Source organism: Phaethon lepturus, unplaced genomic scaffold (assembly GCF_000687285.1).
Source record: "Phaethon lepturus isolate BGI_N335 unplaced genomic scaffold, ASM68728v1 scaffold11479, whole genome shotgun sequence".
In the NCBI taxonomy this organism is placed as follows: Eukaryota; Metazoa; Chordata; class Aves; order Phaethontiformes; family Phaethontidae; genus Phaethon; species Phaethon lepturus.
Window position 1 is genome coordinate 24,490 of NW_010561245.1, and position 17,664 is coordinate 42,153.

Consider the following 17,664-nt stretch of genomic DNA (forward strand, 5'->3'; position numbering starts at 1 on the left):
AACAAACCCAGACATTTCCAGAGAGAAATGCACGCCTGCACCTCTGGAGGAGAAGATCCTTGGAGGCAGCAGGGGGAATGCAAAGAGATGAGAGTAGACTTGAACTTCCACTTCAAGTGCCTTTTACAGAGTTTGCTTCTCCACCAAGGGTGTGGGGGAACACCCCACATTTTCTACTGTGCAGTGCAAGGCTGACTGTCTGAGCACCTCTTCTTAATAGCTCCAACAGTCTCTGATGTTAGAGGAGCTTGATTTGAGTTGAAATTAAAAGCTGAGGACAGGGAAGCATAAATATGTACCTACACTCTTTTGCTACTGGGATGGCTCCTAGGGATATGATGCACTATATGTAAGGTCCACTGGTCTTCTATACTAAGGCCCTATAGACTAATGAAACACAGCTGTGAGATCAGCAAATCTTTTATGAATGTTTAAGACTTGCCTGTTCTGGACTGGCCACTGTCATGGACTGTATTGTACATTATATTACTTATGATGGAAGGCTAAGAAGTAGGTAATTTCTTTCCTTTTATATAAAATCACATGTCTTGATATTTTGTAATGAAGCAATCAAAATCAGGGAAGATATTTTTTTCAAGCTAGGGAAGTTAGTGCACCCTAGGAAAAATGACAGCAGGAGGGCAGGAGGACTGACAAAACCAGGGGCACTTGCACGCTGAATTACAGACACCATTTTATACACTGAACTCAAACATAAACTGGTCGGAGGACAGAACATCACATCCATCTCCAGGTGCAGCCCTGTCCAGGAAGTGCTTCACACCTACTCAAAGGACATTACCTTGGCACGTCTGCTCATGTCTGTGCTCCTGATGAGTGAGCCCAGTCTGAATGGTTACACACCTGGTGTCCTAAGTCATACATGGCATTTGAAAATGCTGTCAGGTGTGACTGGCCCACAGTCACACTGCCAGGAGCCACTGAAGTTGGGAAGAAACCACATTTCACCCAAAGACCCATTTAGTGTCCTAAACCCACTAGATCTATGCCAGAACACTGCAGGAAGTATGAAAAGACCAAAAAAGCCCCACACCCCAAAACACACGGCAGCTGATTTAGTCCAGATTTCAGATTATCTATCAAGAGTGTGGCACAATCTCTACCGTAGCTGCTATTAAACACCATAGGCAGATTCAGTGCTGTGTCAGGGCTAGGCAGAGGCCAGAGTGGTCTCTCCCACAGGCTTGCCTTTTCCCTGCTGTCCTGGAAAGTCAATATACAATGTTTGGTCAGTAATATGCAAGGCTTGGGGTTTCCTAGATACACAGAATCTAAACCTTGCCTCCTTTTAAATACTGGAGTAGAACTGTCGATTTAACACACAAGTTGTATGACAGCTTTCTCGTTTGGGAATGAGCTTTTGGTTTAATGGCAGCCTTGGGCATTATCCACATCTCCCAATCTGGCTAAAGCAGTGCTTCATGTCCAGTGACAGTGGCAAAACCCTCAGCAGCAACGTTACTGCCGACCTCTCACTCAAGTTCAGAATATGTCATTCTGTCAATACCATCTACCTTGATTATACCAGGCTTTATATACAACGGGTTATGATCCCAGAGGGATGAAAAGCTTTTCCAAATTAAAAGCAGCATTTTAAAGAGGAAATACTCATACATTCCTAGGTAGTTTTCATTTGATATCCTCAAGGCTAACCCCAGAACTCAAAGTCATGTTGATTGGAAGTGAATGTTTTTTCTGAGTGCAGCCATCTTATGAATTTAATGGAAGAAGGGAAGTCATAAAAATGTGCTCCATACTTTAATTAGTTCCCTCATAACATGGCATTTCCAAAATGGCAGTGCCAAAGAAAATCATTAATCCAGGAGAACAGACAAAGGCACTGTACGGGGCAAGGGACAGAACTCCAGGAGACACACACATACCCTTTTTTCTCTTGCTAGTAAAGTTTACCTCGAAGACCAATTGCAATTGCACAAAAGAAATTTGTACCAATATTAAGCCACTTTCCATTTCCTTAGCCTTGCTACAGAGTATCACAATTGAGAGATCATAATTTGCATGCCTTGAACGGCAGCAGGATAAATTAAGTGGCCTGTCTTTCTGAACACAGTCACCCCGGGTACTCCAGGTGCTAGGCTTAAGCTGACGCTATCATGCGATCATTTCAACATCTGCATTTCACTAGGCAAGGGAGAAAACCTGTCTCAGATGTACAAAAGCAAACACGATCTGCTGCAGATGGCAGACATCTTTCCCAGCAGTCGGTCTTTAGGCCTATGCACACTTGTCTTACACATTTCTTGCAGCAGTCGCCTCTGGCACTAGTTGTGGCATCGTTGTACCACAGGAAGGAATTGAGGAAGTGACAGAAGCCCAAAGACACCTCTGACTCTCAGAGCCTCTTGCTACCTCTTCCTGGCCATCAGGCAGGGGCAGATGTGGAAGTTTATAACCACGGAGAGGAACTCAGGGAAGAACTCACACAAGCAGAATTACTGCTAGAGAACAAAGCTTAGGTGACGGCACAGGCATAACCAATTGCAAACGAACAACTGTTCCAGAAGAAACAGTCTTGTTCAATCCCAACAAAGAGGCTGGGGGAAAAAACAGAGGGTGGTTTGACCTGTTTCCATGGTACACCTCCTGCCTTGATCTGCAACAACCATACAGCCCCACATGAGCCACAACTTTGCCCCCTCAGAACTTCTTGGTTATAGAACAGAAACTGATACCTGTGTGCGGTTGAATGCTACTCTTGCAAAGACAGCTTGAGACACACTGGCTCTCTTCAGCTCATCTCTGACTTGCTGGTAAATATCTGGAGAGACTTCCACCGATGAATTTGATGGCTCTGGTTTGACAGCTCTAGGGATGGGTGGATGATTCAAGAACTGCTGGTTGATAGCTTGTGGGTGCTGGTGAGCCAATAGCCGGCTGACAGCAATCTGTTGGTTTATCAGATGGGCCATTGCTATCTGCTGCCTCACCAGTTGTGGGCTGAGCTGAGGAGACAGGAGCCCAGGGTTTATCATTGTCTGCATCGTTGGCACTTGGTTTCGGATTGGAGTACTGTGGTGAATTTGGCCATGAGGAGACTGTTCATTAGTTTTTCCCAAGGTTGCCAGCTGGTTGATATTTGGTAAGTGCATGGGACGTTGACCAAGAACACAATAGTCTGAAAGGTTTTCTCTTTCCACTCTATAGTTTGCTGTCATTTCAGTTTGCATTTACAAGAGAACTCTTAGGATAAGGGTTACTGCAGGTGACTGTACACAACAGCTTTAGTTTGCAAATTTACACTTGCATAAAAGCTTCAAAGAAACATAAGCAAAAGCAGCACAAAGTAAAAGCAACAAAAATAATTAACATCCTTTTGGACTTGTCAGGCATCACCCACTGTTCAGGAAGCCTCCTTATCAAACAGGTACCAGGTATCCTCTCCAGCCTCACTTCCTGAAGAAACGAGCTTGGACATTTCCTCCTACACTGTCACTAACTTTGGAATCTGTCACAGCAAACTGAATAACTTTTAAAAGGGTTAATGCTTCAGAATTACTGGCATCTAGGTGAAGGAAAGAAACTCAAATTAGTATCCATTCACACAAACCCAACGGAAACCAAACCATTCTCTGTGCAGCTAATGGAACAGCTTCTCATTACAAACTCAGCAACTATTATCTTTTCCAACATAAACTGTACCTTGTGTTGTGTGTAGACGAAGTTATCTGGTAACGAAAGCATGCTACAAAACTACACAATTCACACATGAGAACATTTTGAAGCAATGGTTCCTATATCCAAAGCCTCATTGCTATGAGTCTGTCCAGAAACCTTAAAGCATCTCTGCATGAATGCCTGCTTTCAAGAAAGTGGCTTCACTCTCTTCAGAAAACCTTTGTCTAGCACAACAAAGACTCCATGATCCCTAAGTGACACCATGCTACAAAAAATGCAACACTACACACAAAATGCACATACAGATTGTGCCTTTGAAATATCTTATGTCAGCCATATCGCAGTATCTTTTCATGTAACTGCAAAACTAAATGAACATATTACAAAACTAAACTTCCTCTAAAAGTGGTATTTGAAACAGGAAATGAAATTTTAAAGTACATAAATGTAACTATTACTTAGATAATATTAAGTAATCAGAAGTCATTTTACAGTAGGTTGCAGATTCCATGAACGTCACTACATGCAACTGGATAGGCATTTAAATACTGACCTGATATAAAAGTGTTCAGGGATGCATATCACACAACTGGAAAACTACTACCTCATCCCTGTATTGCCCTTAGCAAGTAACAAGATAGGATTTGTTTCATAAATGTCATAATACTATAACTTGTGTAATGGTTAACAACTGTACACGGCTTTGAACTCTTTTTAAAAACTTCACCTATGTAAAGCTTTGAAGCTTTACACAGTTAATACTCGGGATGACAGTTTACTGATGACTTCCTCTGTTTCCTCTTAAATAGAAAGACAGCTCTTTTCACCTTCCAGAGTTAATCTCAGGCGGAAAGGGCTGAATTCTCACTGAGGAGGGAATCATGCCCTGAATGCACACAAACACAGTTACTATCTTTAGGGTTGTCATTCTGGAACTTCACAAGCATTGAATTTTACAACTAGGCGAATTAGCATCCAGGATTTTCTTGTAAGAAATTGTAACTCACTCTTCCCAGTCTTTTAAAGGAAAACCCCACAATATCTTTAACCTTTATAAAACAAATGTTTTTAAAAACTTTTAAAAATAAAAATTAAGCATGTCTAGAAAATCATTAATTTAATTTTCCCACATAAGCCAATGTTTGAACATGACTGATTTTTCTAAATAAGTGCCTATTTGTGCAGTACACTTCAACTACAAAATGCAATGCAATACATGCAATACACAAACATTACTGTCAGCAGATGACCATTTTGCTACATTATGCACATTATGCCAGAGACATAATGCAGTATTTCAGTTTGCTGAAAATATTGACAATCCCTATTCAAATGCTGCTCCTCACGATGTCAGTAGGGCTCCCTGAAAATCAGGTGCAGAAAGCTCTCTACCGCTAGTCTCTTGGCTTTAGGAACAGACATGAAATCAATGTGAAGTATGAAACAAAAGCAGTGTTAATGCCACGGACAGACCCGGTGTTGATATAGAGATGTCATGTGTGGGCATGGGAGTGGGGAAGACCACGTTCCACGACACAGACGATTCAAAGCCCATGTGGCCATATTAACTATTGCCTCCTCAGCCTCTCCGCAGTAAGCCTGCACCTGAGTAATGCCATTAAATACACACAGTTGCCAGTGAAACCAAATGTAATTATTCCAAAGGTGCAGGAGCTACTTGGCAATCAAGAATTAATATGATGTAAATAGAATAAAGATGTTAGCTCAGTGTACATATATATGCATGCATATATATGAAATACTTGGAGCATCCTACTAAAAGGAAATATAATAGTACCTACTTTCAGTCCTCATTTACACCCCTAGAAATCTAGAGTCCTTCCACTAGGAGTTTCAGAAGAGTTGAAATGAGTTCTGAACTATTTTGTAGTTTAAGAAACACAGAGAGCATAAGTCACTGAAACCAACAAATTACTACTTGTTAGAACACAAAAACAGTAACCAAGTGTTTTTGAAAACTTGGTGAGAAATAAATATAAATAACATTCACTTTCTGGGTTGAACCACATTCGCCAAGTTTCCACCCACTCCTGACTTTAGTGCCAAGTTATAAACCCCTATAAAAATAAAGTTTAAGATGAAAAGGCTGCCAGGCTGTTAATCTCTGCAGTGCTACTCGGAATTACAATTACACAGAGACATCACCTGACTTGCTTCCATAGGTGTATTTTTCCCTTATTATCAGTTCCCTTTTTTGATCACATTAGACTATACAGCCATGCATATACTCCCAATAAACAAACCAGATTCTAGTCACTTCAACCACTTCAATAATAAAAGGTTACCATTAACAGTTACGTTGGATGGAAAAAATGTGCATTACTCAACTCCTCAAGACTCTTTCCTTCTCTAACACATTGCCCATATCAGATTCCCCGTTGTTCTTTGGCAACTATAGATTGGTAGGGCTCTGCGGGGCTGGACAGGAGCAAGCCTGAGACAACCCCCAGATGGAGACTGGCACTGCCCTAGGAGACAGGCCAGCTTGCCAGCAATGTTCTAAGAAAAAAGGGATACAGGAGCCACAAAGCTGCCGTGACACCAATGTTCTGCCTCCGATCTGCCTGAGACAGGGTTTTTCCATTTCATCCTCCATTTCCCATGTTCCTACCCCATTACAGTCTTTCCCTCACCCTTCCCTTGTTTGCTATTGCTCCACTCAAACTGGGGATACATTTACAGCTCTTGTAGTCCTGTATGAACTAGCTGGTACTTGAGTATATTGGAATACAAAGCAGTGAAGACAGAACAGCAGGACCTTAAACTAGGAAGGAAAGGGCTCCATGGGTGTGTGCTGTCTACGTTCAAGTACTGCTGATAAACTTCCTCTGCTAGCGATGTCTGTGCTAGCTAAGGAAAAGCTGGTCCAAGAGGCTGTTACACACCTCCAGCTGTGGTATGACCACAGCAAAAGACATAGCAGCGTTTCCCTTTTCTCCTTGTATCACACAATTCTGCAGCTCTCTGCTTGAAGAGCTCTTCTAAACCAAGTGCAACAGTACGGTCGTATTTCAGAGCCACCCACCCTTCTGAAGCCACACGCTAGGTAGGTGGATACAAGGTGTCTGGGCAACAGGTACTGCACTAAGCTCAGCAAGCAGCTCTCCAAGCATTCCAGGATAGCATCTGCCCTTCATTTTCCTACACTCTCCTACAACATGTCACTACCTCTACAAGACAGTCAGAAACCAACATAATCCCCAGAATGGGAGCAGCAAATTGTCGTATTTCAATGTTCCTTTCTCTTCTCATAATGATTACCACGTGTGTCAATGTATTTAAACTCCATACTGAGCTAGAAACTTCCTGGATACAGCACAAAAGGAATCCAGTGCATCCTTCCCTTGTGTGATGCTCTTAACCTCTACCCAAATCTTCCTTGCACAGTCAAGCAGCTGAGGCAGTCCACAGCACAATAGCTTGGGGTGGTCCGCATGCAACTTTCCATTTGAAATAAAACCAGCTCGAAAGATTTAAAATAAGATTTATTTCTCCACCTTCTCTTCCCCTCACCCTTTATTTTCACTGAGTTGTTAATAGGAACATTCTGACTAACAGCCTGTGGGGCATTTAGGGCTTAAGAGCGGCAGTGAATTGACTGACAGCACTGGAAACTGAATTCTTATGTACAATAACGGATGCGGAGGGGAGAGCAAGAGTGTAACATGTCTCCCAGCGCTGCACTGCAGTGGGGATACAGAGGACCTGCCGGCACCCATGACCCAGCGAGTCCTGAACTTTTCGGTCCCACAGGCATACGGGCACTTTGCCCCAGAGTAGGAAGAGGCTGGTAACAAAAACGTTTTGTAATAAGTTACTAGCCGGCAGAATTGCCATGCTTCAATTGTGACAGGACGTCACCACCCAGGGCTGCTCTCCAGTGCTTCAGAGTTTGCTTCTTTGTTTCATTTATTATTTAAAACCTGGTGATCATAAAAGCCATTACCAGCGGTGGTCATGGCCAAGCAGGGAGAGCTCTGTGAACTCTGGTATGCCCTGCACTAAGCTTGAGATAGAAAGGTTCCCACAATTTCTCCTGGCTTAGCACCATCCTACTCACTGGAGCAAGACCTGAACTTTGGATCCATGCTTGGGGGATGAAGAGCTCTTCGGCACAGTACCACCCTCTGCCTTGGAGAGACAGGGCTGCTGCACCACACTGAGAGGGTGCCCTCTTGCTTATGCTACGTAATTATGAGCAACCACTTCGTAAATAACAGAACCACTCCAGAGCACAGGAGATGCTTTTAAAGTGGTAACCCTGTATCTTTTAATCTATAATTAGGATAATTACTTATTTCTTTTAATCACAGCCCACTTAACCACTTCAGTGCAAAAGGGCTGGTCTGAGGAGTCTCATTTTCATTCAACATCTAATCTTCGTATTTACCCAAAGTCATTCACTGACTTCATGTACTGTCTGATCTCTGCCTGGGCCATTTGCCCCTGTAGTGAGGACTGGAAAAAAAAGCAGGTTGACTAGAGAGGCAGACTTGATAAGAAGTTGTAACTTTTAAAATCTCTCCCTTCCTCAACTCCTGCAAGACAGCAAATAACCTCAAAATAGCTATAGAGCACATACAGAAATTGTTTGGCCGCTGGCTGTGGGTAGCAAAGGCCTTTATCCAAGCCTAATGCAAAACAGGCAGGAAAGGCCATTGTCTGTTCTTCGTTGTGTTGCAAATCACTCAGTTCCTATTGTCACTATTTTTGTATTTAGAAGAACCATCATAAAAGTGGGCCTTTGATGAGCATCAGTTTCAGGTGAACTGAGCAGAGTGTACTAACATTGTCGTGCCTCTCTCTGCACAGCTGACCGTCTCCTCCTCTTGTCCCAAAGACTAGATCCAAGTCATCCCTTAGGATGACACAGAGATGCTAACATGTTATCTGTCAATTCTGCTTAAATACAGTAAGTCATATTATTCTGACGGGCTGTCTCTGGATTGCATTGCTTCCAAAGATGCTTATCTGAAAAGAAAAATTTAACCCATTTTCTTATTTTTAGATTACTTTTGTGTCACTATACAAGTTCAAGAGGGTGCACGGAAGTACAAATTCAGTTCTTTGTAAGGATGTTAACATCATTTGTAGACACGACATGCCAGATTCATAAGGTAGAGAAAAGCATTATGTTGGAAGAGCTTTAGTGACCACCTCATCTAATGCATGAATATTGGTCAGGTGAAATGGAGGAGGAGAAGTAGGGCAAACATTGCTCAGAACTGTCTGACAGAAACACAGAGAGTACTGGTTTAGATGGACTGATGGTGTCATCTGATATAAAAATATCTCCCTTCCTGTCAAACTATTGTGACAGAAGTCTGGCCTGCTATTTAAGTACTAACCTTTTGTGGGCACCTCAAGAGGGAGGTGCAATTGTGCAATCCCTCCAGGAGATACGTAAAAGGAATGAGACACACAAACATCGTTAAGACAGACATATAAACTCTTCAGATACTTCAAGTGAACAGAATTCAATTGTGCTCTCAGAGTTACGTATTCTATGAGATCCATGTGATCACAAACAGCCACATTGCAGTCTTCACGCCAGGAAAGCTTATGCTTGTACCTAAGCTTCAGGTTTTCCTCCCGTTCCAACCTTCTCTCCACTAATGCTTACTTTCTGAAGATTCCTTTCCTTTGAGCTAACTGTTTGTCAGCACACAAAGATATTTTTTTAAATATGAAGGAAAATTCATTTTGAGATTCTGTAGATTTAAAGAAAAAAAGTGTTTGCTTTTTAGAAAATGAAGACGACCATCCTTCACTAAGAATTCAAAAGCAGCTGGGTAGAAGTCCCAACCTCAGCCCACAACTGGTCCTCACTGAGAAAAGCATTCTACTTGGAGCAGGAGACATTTTAAAACCATAAAGTTGAGTGACATTATTTGAGGAGGTTTGGTCAGCCTCTCTTAACGAAAAAAGGTATAATGTCCCTGCATGGCAGGGACAAGACATGGGACAAATGGCTAAGCAGCTTCTCTACAGAAAGGTTTCCAACCTTTATTGCACTGACCTATGCTCCCTAAAGCAGCAATAGCTGCAGCTCCAGTCACATGCACATGCAAGAGATGGCATTCAGCTAACCGCACATGCCCTTCTGCCACGACACATGTGCTATTAGAGTGAGAGCCGCTGCTCCAAAACAGCCAGAAGATATGAAAGACATTCTGCAAAGCTGAAATCCATATATGCATTTACTTTAGATAAAAGTTATGCTTACGTAAAAAACCAAACACCCAAAGGGTCTGTTTTAATTCTCTTTACAGAGAGGAATAGCCAAGAGGGCTACAACTCATAAAGCTCCTGGAATGCACGGCAGTGGGTAAATTGTTTCTTAACAATACACGCACACAAAATCCCCCAAACTGGCACTTAACGTCAGGGACAACGCTGAAATACAAAATGCTAGTGTGGGTGTGGAAAACAGCAGTCCAGGGGTCTATAGCTCTTGCTGAATCTTGACAACTTTAAACTTATATTTAAAGAGAGATACCACTTTTTCTTCATGACCAATGCAAACCAATGAACTACTCTCCTCATAAAACAGCACAGCAGTCCACAGACTTTGAGTCACAGATCATCTTCAGGTCGTGTATGTCATCTAGATACTGAAAAGCTTGCCTGTGAATGATGTTGTTTTCTTTCCTTTTTCCTTAAGAAAGTGAGGAAAGTCCTATTTTTAGTGAAATAAATACAGAGTCATGAGTGTAAAAGTAAGCAAAGGAAAAATTACAGTAATGTCAAGAGCCACAGAGCTGACCTGAATGACCCTAAGTGGTTTAGTGCCAGAGCTGAGACTAATATCCATACCAGACATGAAATAATCTGTTCTTAAAAAACTTAACATTTCTGCCTCAAGAGGCAAAAGGTCAAGATCTATATTTGCATATACATGCATACATACATACATATATATAACACCCTCTATTTACACAGAGAGATTTATGTACACATGCATGTATCAATAAATAGGATATTTTTTAAAGTCAAAAACACTACTTGGGAAAGATCTGGTGTGCCTTCTCACGAGGTTTCCACAACATGTGCTTCAGAGGAACAATTTAAAACTATTCCTCAAAGCATATAACGACAATTTTCTGCAGACTTGCACTGGCATTATCACGGTGCTGCAATCCTAGGTTCCTTCAGCCTGGAAATAAGAAAGCTGGGATCCCTTCTGAATCCTGTTTCTAACCTCTCTCAACCTACAACAGCTTCTAGAACACATTATAAGAAAAACAGATCGCTCTGCCTATCCGTTATGGGAAATAAGCAAACGTACTTTGAAGAATAAAATAACACACAAACAACAAATCAGTAACATTGGAAAAATCAAAGAGCAGCCAAAGCAGATTCTCAATATAAGGAAGCTATAAATGCTTTTTCTTACATTCCTGATCTGTTGAAATACAAATAACTGAGCCCTCGTCCTTTAAACTGAAAAGCTCCATGATTCCACAAAAACCTTGAGACTGCCACAGTCTCAAAACTCACATCCACAGAAAGCTGTATTTTGACAGCCACTGATAGCAGGAGCAAAGATTAAATGTCCTTAATACAGAGACAAAGAAAATATGTCTTCTTATTTTTAAGTTCACAATGTATTTATTTCTCCCCTCTGCCTTCCCAACTTCCTCCCACCAAGCTAAGTTGTGTCATCAGGCAAAAAGAAAAAATTCACACCAGTTAAGAGTTTCAGTTGTGAAAGAATTTTGATACACTGATAGTCCTCCTGATAAAAATAGAAAGCATGACACTTGGAAGTGAAGTATCTGTCGAGAAATAGAGCTAAAAAATTTTCTAAATGCTATGAACCCAAAACACTGGGCAATGAGTAGGGAACTGGTACAAGTCTTATCCCTTGACAGTAATCCGAGTCACATGGCAAAGTTCTGAAATACTTCTCTTGTCATATATACATATAGTTTATATATAGTTATATATATAGTTATTTATATACATGTATATATGTCCTTAGTTACTTTAAAAGTCTTATTTTTATTTGTGTATCTATTTGTTAATCAAATTAAGAATCAATGCGAGCCTTTTAAATAATTATTCAAATCCTGAATTTCAACAACGTGGAATACTTTCTCCCAGCTTCAGCAAGTTCAGCATCCAGAGAAACCAGATGAGCAGTTCTCAGATTGAGCGAAGTAACCCAGTGAGACTGGGCAGGAGAAAGACAGTTTTAGAACCACTGGACTAATCCCTCGCTGTATAGTTGTCATCAATTAATATGCAACCTTTATTAATAAGGGACAGCTCTAATTCTTTATTCAAGTAGGTTTAAAAACACTTAAACCCCATCATGTATGCACAACTGTGCGCTAAAATGCCTTGCATCCTTCAAAAAGAAGAAAAATTTAAAAGTAAATAAAAAGAGTTAAAAAAAGGCTTCATATAGTAATACTAAATTCATTCATGGTGCCTATTCTGAACAAAATTACAATACAAACTAGATAGCCTAATTACCACCCCATATAATTACAGATGTCCATGAGGGGATGAGAAAGTTCACAGAAGAATTGTAAGCTTTTTGTTCCCCAGCTACTGCATATTTTCCATTAGAACTGTGTTACTATAAGCTCTCCTTCAAGTATATACGTATATCCCAAAGGGACTGGAAAGACTGGACATCCTGTTATAAACTCATTCATGTCCTCGCACGTACCCCAAGTGGTTAGGAGCCAGGAGAAGACAAAAAGCCTCCATCCTCACACCAGTCAGTTCCAGAATCTGTCTGTATACTAACTCTCGTGCCACTGAGTAAACTGTGAATGTCTTAAAACCTTAAGGGGTTGGGGCGGGGTGGGAGAAAAAACTCAAGCAGAATTTTATTCTAGCATCGTCTTGACACAAGACAAAATTACCATGCTGAGCTGAACTAACTGAAAACTTTTTTTAAATTATGAGCATAAACAGTTTAGCTGTCTTTTCGGTGAGTTCAACAGAATGCACACTGAGAATGTTTACTTGAGATTTGATGCAATTCCATTTGTGTACAGCTTTTACATCTGTTGCTAATGATATCAAATTATTGATTGTTCACTTTCTTATATTTATTTAAACATTAACTATATACTCGGCAACCTGATGCTTTTCTTTTTTCTTTTTTTTTTCAGAGAACTTTTTATTTTTGCCTGGATTCAGTTGTAATTACTTTGATCTTCCAGAGTGTATAATTATTTTACTGTTTATTTATTTCTATGAGAAAGGAAAAAAATTTGACCTAGGAGATCTATATGTGGCAATTTGTAACAGAATCACATAGCTTATGTTGAGGAAATCATGGTTTTGATTAAGAAGCAACCATTTAGTTCCCACTGTTTTATTAAAACAGACATTAGCAGATAATATGAAACACATTTAACACCGTAGGCTGCATTTAGTTTGCAACGTCAATAAAGTCATTTTGAAGCCCCTTCCTATTTTGCATTTACCACAGCTCATGTGAATTGTTTTTTGCTTTTACTTTCTAATAACCAGCTCTAGAGTTACACATCGATATGGGTGCTGGTCCCAAAGACTCTAAATTACAGTTTTACCTTCTCTGGATCACAAGCCAAAAAATTAATTGTGTCATCCATCCACCTTCATGAAAAACCTAAGTCCTTTTTTAAATTATTATTAGAGGAACTATGTGATGACTGAAGCATCTAACTCAAGTCGCTGATTTGGCATACTAACTGAGCTGTCCTGTAGGAATATCTGGCTACAGAAAAGAAACAGAATGTGATGAAAACAGAGATGAGAAATTGAAACCACCCAAAGAAGTGCAGAAGTCTTCCTGTTTCCAGGGGGTTTAGATTACCGCCCTGAAGTTGCATGGCTGTTATTCTCCATGCACCACTGTACCTGCCACAGACTCTTTGTTTTCTCTCCCACTCATATGGTTGATGAATCAACACTACTTGAACCGCTTTATAGCAGCTTGTGTTTACTTCACACATACCTTAACCTTCCTTTTTCTCCTCCTCCTAACATACACATACACTTCCAAACAGCAACGACTGGCTGCATTTCTTTGAATAGCACAGATACAGAGTTATCTGGCAAACTCTTCAGGTTTGGATCCTTGACCTCTTGATTGAGGTCTCATTCTGCTTTTACTGCACTTAACAATTTAACTGTGCACTTACTAAGTAAAAAAAGTAAGAGCTTAAAGAACTCAGTGCTCTACGAATGGAAGAAAGTGGAAGACAGCAGCGTACTAGAAACACTCAGAAGCTGTAGTGGCATCTCTGCACTTAAGAACGCTACAGTTAAGGCCTTCCAATGCCTCTGCAACTGGCACCCTTACCCAGTTTGGAAAAAAGAAGGAAAAAAAAAAAAAAAAGCACCTGCCTCTGTTCTCCTAGAATGGCAAGTAAAAGCAAACGGTGATGACCTTGAAGCTGTTTGATTCCTTTGATTGTTTTTTAAGCAAGAGGATATGTTACAGCACTTCAAATGAAATTCTTTTATTAGGAGACACCATGTAGAGAAAGAAACAATTCTGAGTCACACAATGGCAATTTAAAGAGAGAAGAAACTATCCAGTTTATTTGGCAGGAGCGTAGACATGTACTAAAATGTCCAACCAACAGTTTTACTTCAAGCCTAAATCATTTTCATAGGTGAAAAGCAACACCTCCATTTCCTCATCTACATTATTACCCCACTTCTGCCTGAACAATCTTCCTTCTAGAAAGTAATTTTCCATAAAACCTTCTTGTCCCCCGCCTCCCGTGAAAATCTCGTCATTGCACAGCCCAGGCCTGAGCATCTCACAGGTATGCTCCATGCAAGCCAGACATGCAGAGAAAAACCAGATGCCTCAGAACTTGTTCTGATATTTTATGCAATTGTTTCATGTGTTCCTAACTCAAGCAGCAGACTCTTTATGCTATTATCATGCAGATTTCTAGTCTGTCCTACAGAAACTAAACAAGCAACCTTTCATCACTCATGTATGCCTGCCTTTTAAGAGAAAAAGATGGCAGACTTTTTTTGAAAGATGCTAATCTTCATGTGACTGAAAATACAATGGCTTCTGAAGAAGGACATTACCCTATTTCTGCATAATGCTTGCGAATCCTGTTATGATTTTCGTGGCCACTGAAAGGATCACAGACAGAAACAACAGAAAAATAGTCTATGTCTTCTTGGAGACAATGAATCTTCCCTTCAATGATGTAACAGAGAAAAAAACTGTGGAAAAACCTATCACAGGGTAAAGCTAATCTCCAAGGCTGATGGACATTTGGGGAGAGAGGGAGCCAGTTGGTATTGTGGAAAAGCTTTTGACTATCCCCAAACTCCTGCTCAAAGCACAGATGTGTTTTAAAGTGAAAAACCTACCAAAACAAATGGTTCAGTACACAAATGATCCAGTACACATACGAGTCCTTTCCCAAAGGAAAGAATTAATAAAAAGAAGAAACTACACGATAGATGCTTGTCACATCACTTCATGTACTATTAGAAGGTGATCAAACATTTCAGGGTCAGAGTGGGATGAACTTGTAAAATCATTTTACTGCCTGAGGCATTCACTGCTAACCAACTAATGTAACTTCGTTGTAGAAAAAATACAAACAGTAGGCTATTTTCATCTTAACTTCAGTGGTGCAGCACCTTGTTATTTAGCAACGTCTCCTAACAAACATTAAATGCACCACTAGTATCCAGATTCCACACAATAAAACAAGGCAGGAATGCCAGTACACTTAGTGGTACTGAAAACAGAGAGCAAGGGCACATGTAACTTAGAAAGACAGTTTTTTAGCTTTCATGAATAAAATGCAACTAAGGTAATTTACATAGCCATTTCACTTTTTAATCCAGAACTACTAGAACTTTTTTTTTCCAAAATGTTTTAGCTTAATTCAAAACACAGTTGATCTTTCAGCACAGCTAAATGGGATATTTTAAGCACGTTTTAAGTGGCCTGTGTTTTCATGCCAGCCTTGTTTGTAAAGGATCAGATTTAATTTCTAATGTGCTGTGACTGTGCCCTCTTTGTAGACAAATCCACTAATATTATTATAACTTATTATCACTTTTACTTAAAGCAAATAATCTCAAACTGTCAGTGCAAGAACTTGGAAAGTCACAAAAAAAATCAATTTACCTTTAATCTTCTTGTACTTTTTGTACCATCTCCCAAACTCCTGGCACTTGGTTGCTGACACATTGGCATAGTATGTGCTATTTACAATGGATGAAATCATACTCTGGAAGTACAGAAAGAAAGACAAAAAGTGTTTTAAAATATCTTGCACAATTAGAAACCTTTACCAGGGAAGGTGAATGACATGCAAGTGCACAATGATCACCCATTTGCGACTTTAAAAGCAAAAGAAGTATCTGATGAGTACACAAAATTGGTTTTATTCTGTGTTACCAGACATAATTAAAATTAGAAAATTATTATTATTATTTTTCATAATAATGCAAAAAAGATGCAGTACAAACCTAGACTGAGAGCTGCAGCTCAGGTGGCATGGGGGGGGCAGTTCTACTTTACTTTGTACTTGTGATATTACAGTATCTAAACTTCGGTTGCATAATAAAAGGTGGTGCCGTGCTGGGGAACACATGCCCACTGCACTCGGGTGAGAACAAGCATGATTTAGGAACCAGATCCTAAAGGTAAGATTAGATGCTCCAGCATGCATAATCCAAATAATGCTTTTCAGATGTCTCTGTTCTGCTTCCAAATGCAGCGAGACCACACAGCCAAGAATTGGAGAACATCCGTGCTACTCGCTGCAGAACACCAGTTAGGCAAATAAGTTAAATTAATATAATTTATAGAAACGTGTGATTAGCCGTCGTGTGAAAAATCACCCAAAAGAGAAATTAATAGTGCCATTCAGAGCGAAGGGAAATACGTGTACTACAATGCAGAACAGCCAAAACCCACAAAAAAGCTCAACAAAACTGAAATACCACTTGCTTAACCACCATCCCTCTCTACTCAGAGCGAATTCCCTCTAAGCGACTCAGTACAAACCAACTGAAGCAGAGAGGAGCAGAGCTGTTCTGCAGCACCTGATACTCGTAAAAATGATACTTTATATCTGCGATGCTTCTGCCCATAGGGTGGGAAAGTGCCCTGTTACTGGTAGTTCTTCCTTACTTTTTTTTCTCCCCTTCCTTCATCCATGCTATAGAGGAGGCATCTTTTTAACAACAACATTTTGCTTTCCTTTCCCCCTTCCTCAACTGTTCCAGGGTCAAATCATTCCCACTGCACATACAGCAAGGAAATGCAATCCAACACCACTAACATATGGGAGCCAATGCTCCTTCTCCAGAAATCACATTTTTCTTATGCCTTCCTTTCCTCACTTACGTCAAAGCTCAGAAAAAGGCCTGGCACATTGTATGACCTTTCTGCACAGAGACGAGAGAGTGAGGATGATCTCACAGCTCGAACGAGCTATTTACCGTAGGTTCAAGCTCTGGCCCACCAGCTCCTGCAGGCTCTTGGGCAAAATGGGCTCTCGGCCATCTCTGGAAAGCGACAAGGCTTACACATTGGCTTTTTTGATTTTAACAATGCTTTAGAAACAAAAACATACCCTCCCTCTTCCAGCTTTATACAGCTTTCTACCCAATTCCCTGCAATATCCCAGGACTCCAGCTGTTCCTGAACTCTTTTTTGAGGACCTAAAAAATGTGAGCACAACTGGTAGACTTAAGATAACTTTGTGGTGCAGATTAGTTTCAGTCTTCAACAGGTAACTTCACTTTCAGTGAAGAGGCTCTTCTGCCTTTTCACTTTAACTTCTCCACTCGAAGGCTGCTATAGTGCACTGCAGTGGAGTCTGAAAGCTATGAAGTAAGTGCCTTTTTAAGAGGCAGCTTCAATTTCTAAAACCAAGATTCAATTTTCTAATTAAAATCAATATTTTGAGACATAAACCTAGCATTGTGGCAGTCAGCAGCAATTCCCTCCCCGTAAATCCTCCCTTGCTCTAGGTCATTTTA

At 40.5% G+C, this 17,664-nt stretch overlaps 1 protein-coding gene across 1 annotated transcript in view; it reads right to left on the bottom strand.

The window, feature by feature from the left end:
- Positions 1–17,664, bottom strand: part of SATB2 (SATB homeobox 2) — a gene marked incomplete at its 3' end in the record, with an annotated part of 75,949 nt that overhangs the window by 15,884 nt on the left and 42,401 nt on the right. Inside the window, exons 4-5 of the mRNA XM_010293944.1 lie at positions 15,800–15,902; positions 2,715–3,190 (exon numbers count right to left, since the gene is read on the bottom strand). Of these exons, the coding sequence (XP_010292246.1) occupies positions 2,715–3,190; positions 15,800–15,902 (579 nt within the window). The remainder of the gene's footprint in view (positions 1–2,714; positions 3,191–15,799; positions 15,903–17,664) is intronic.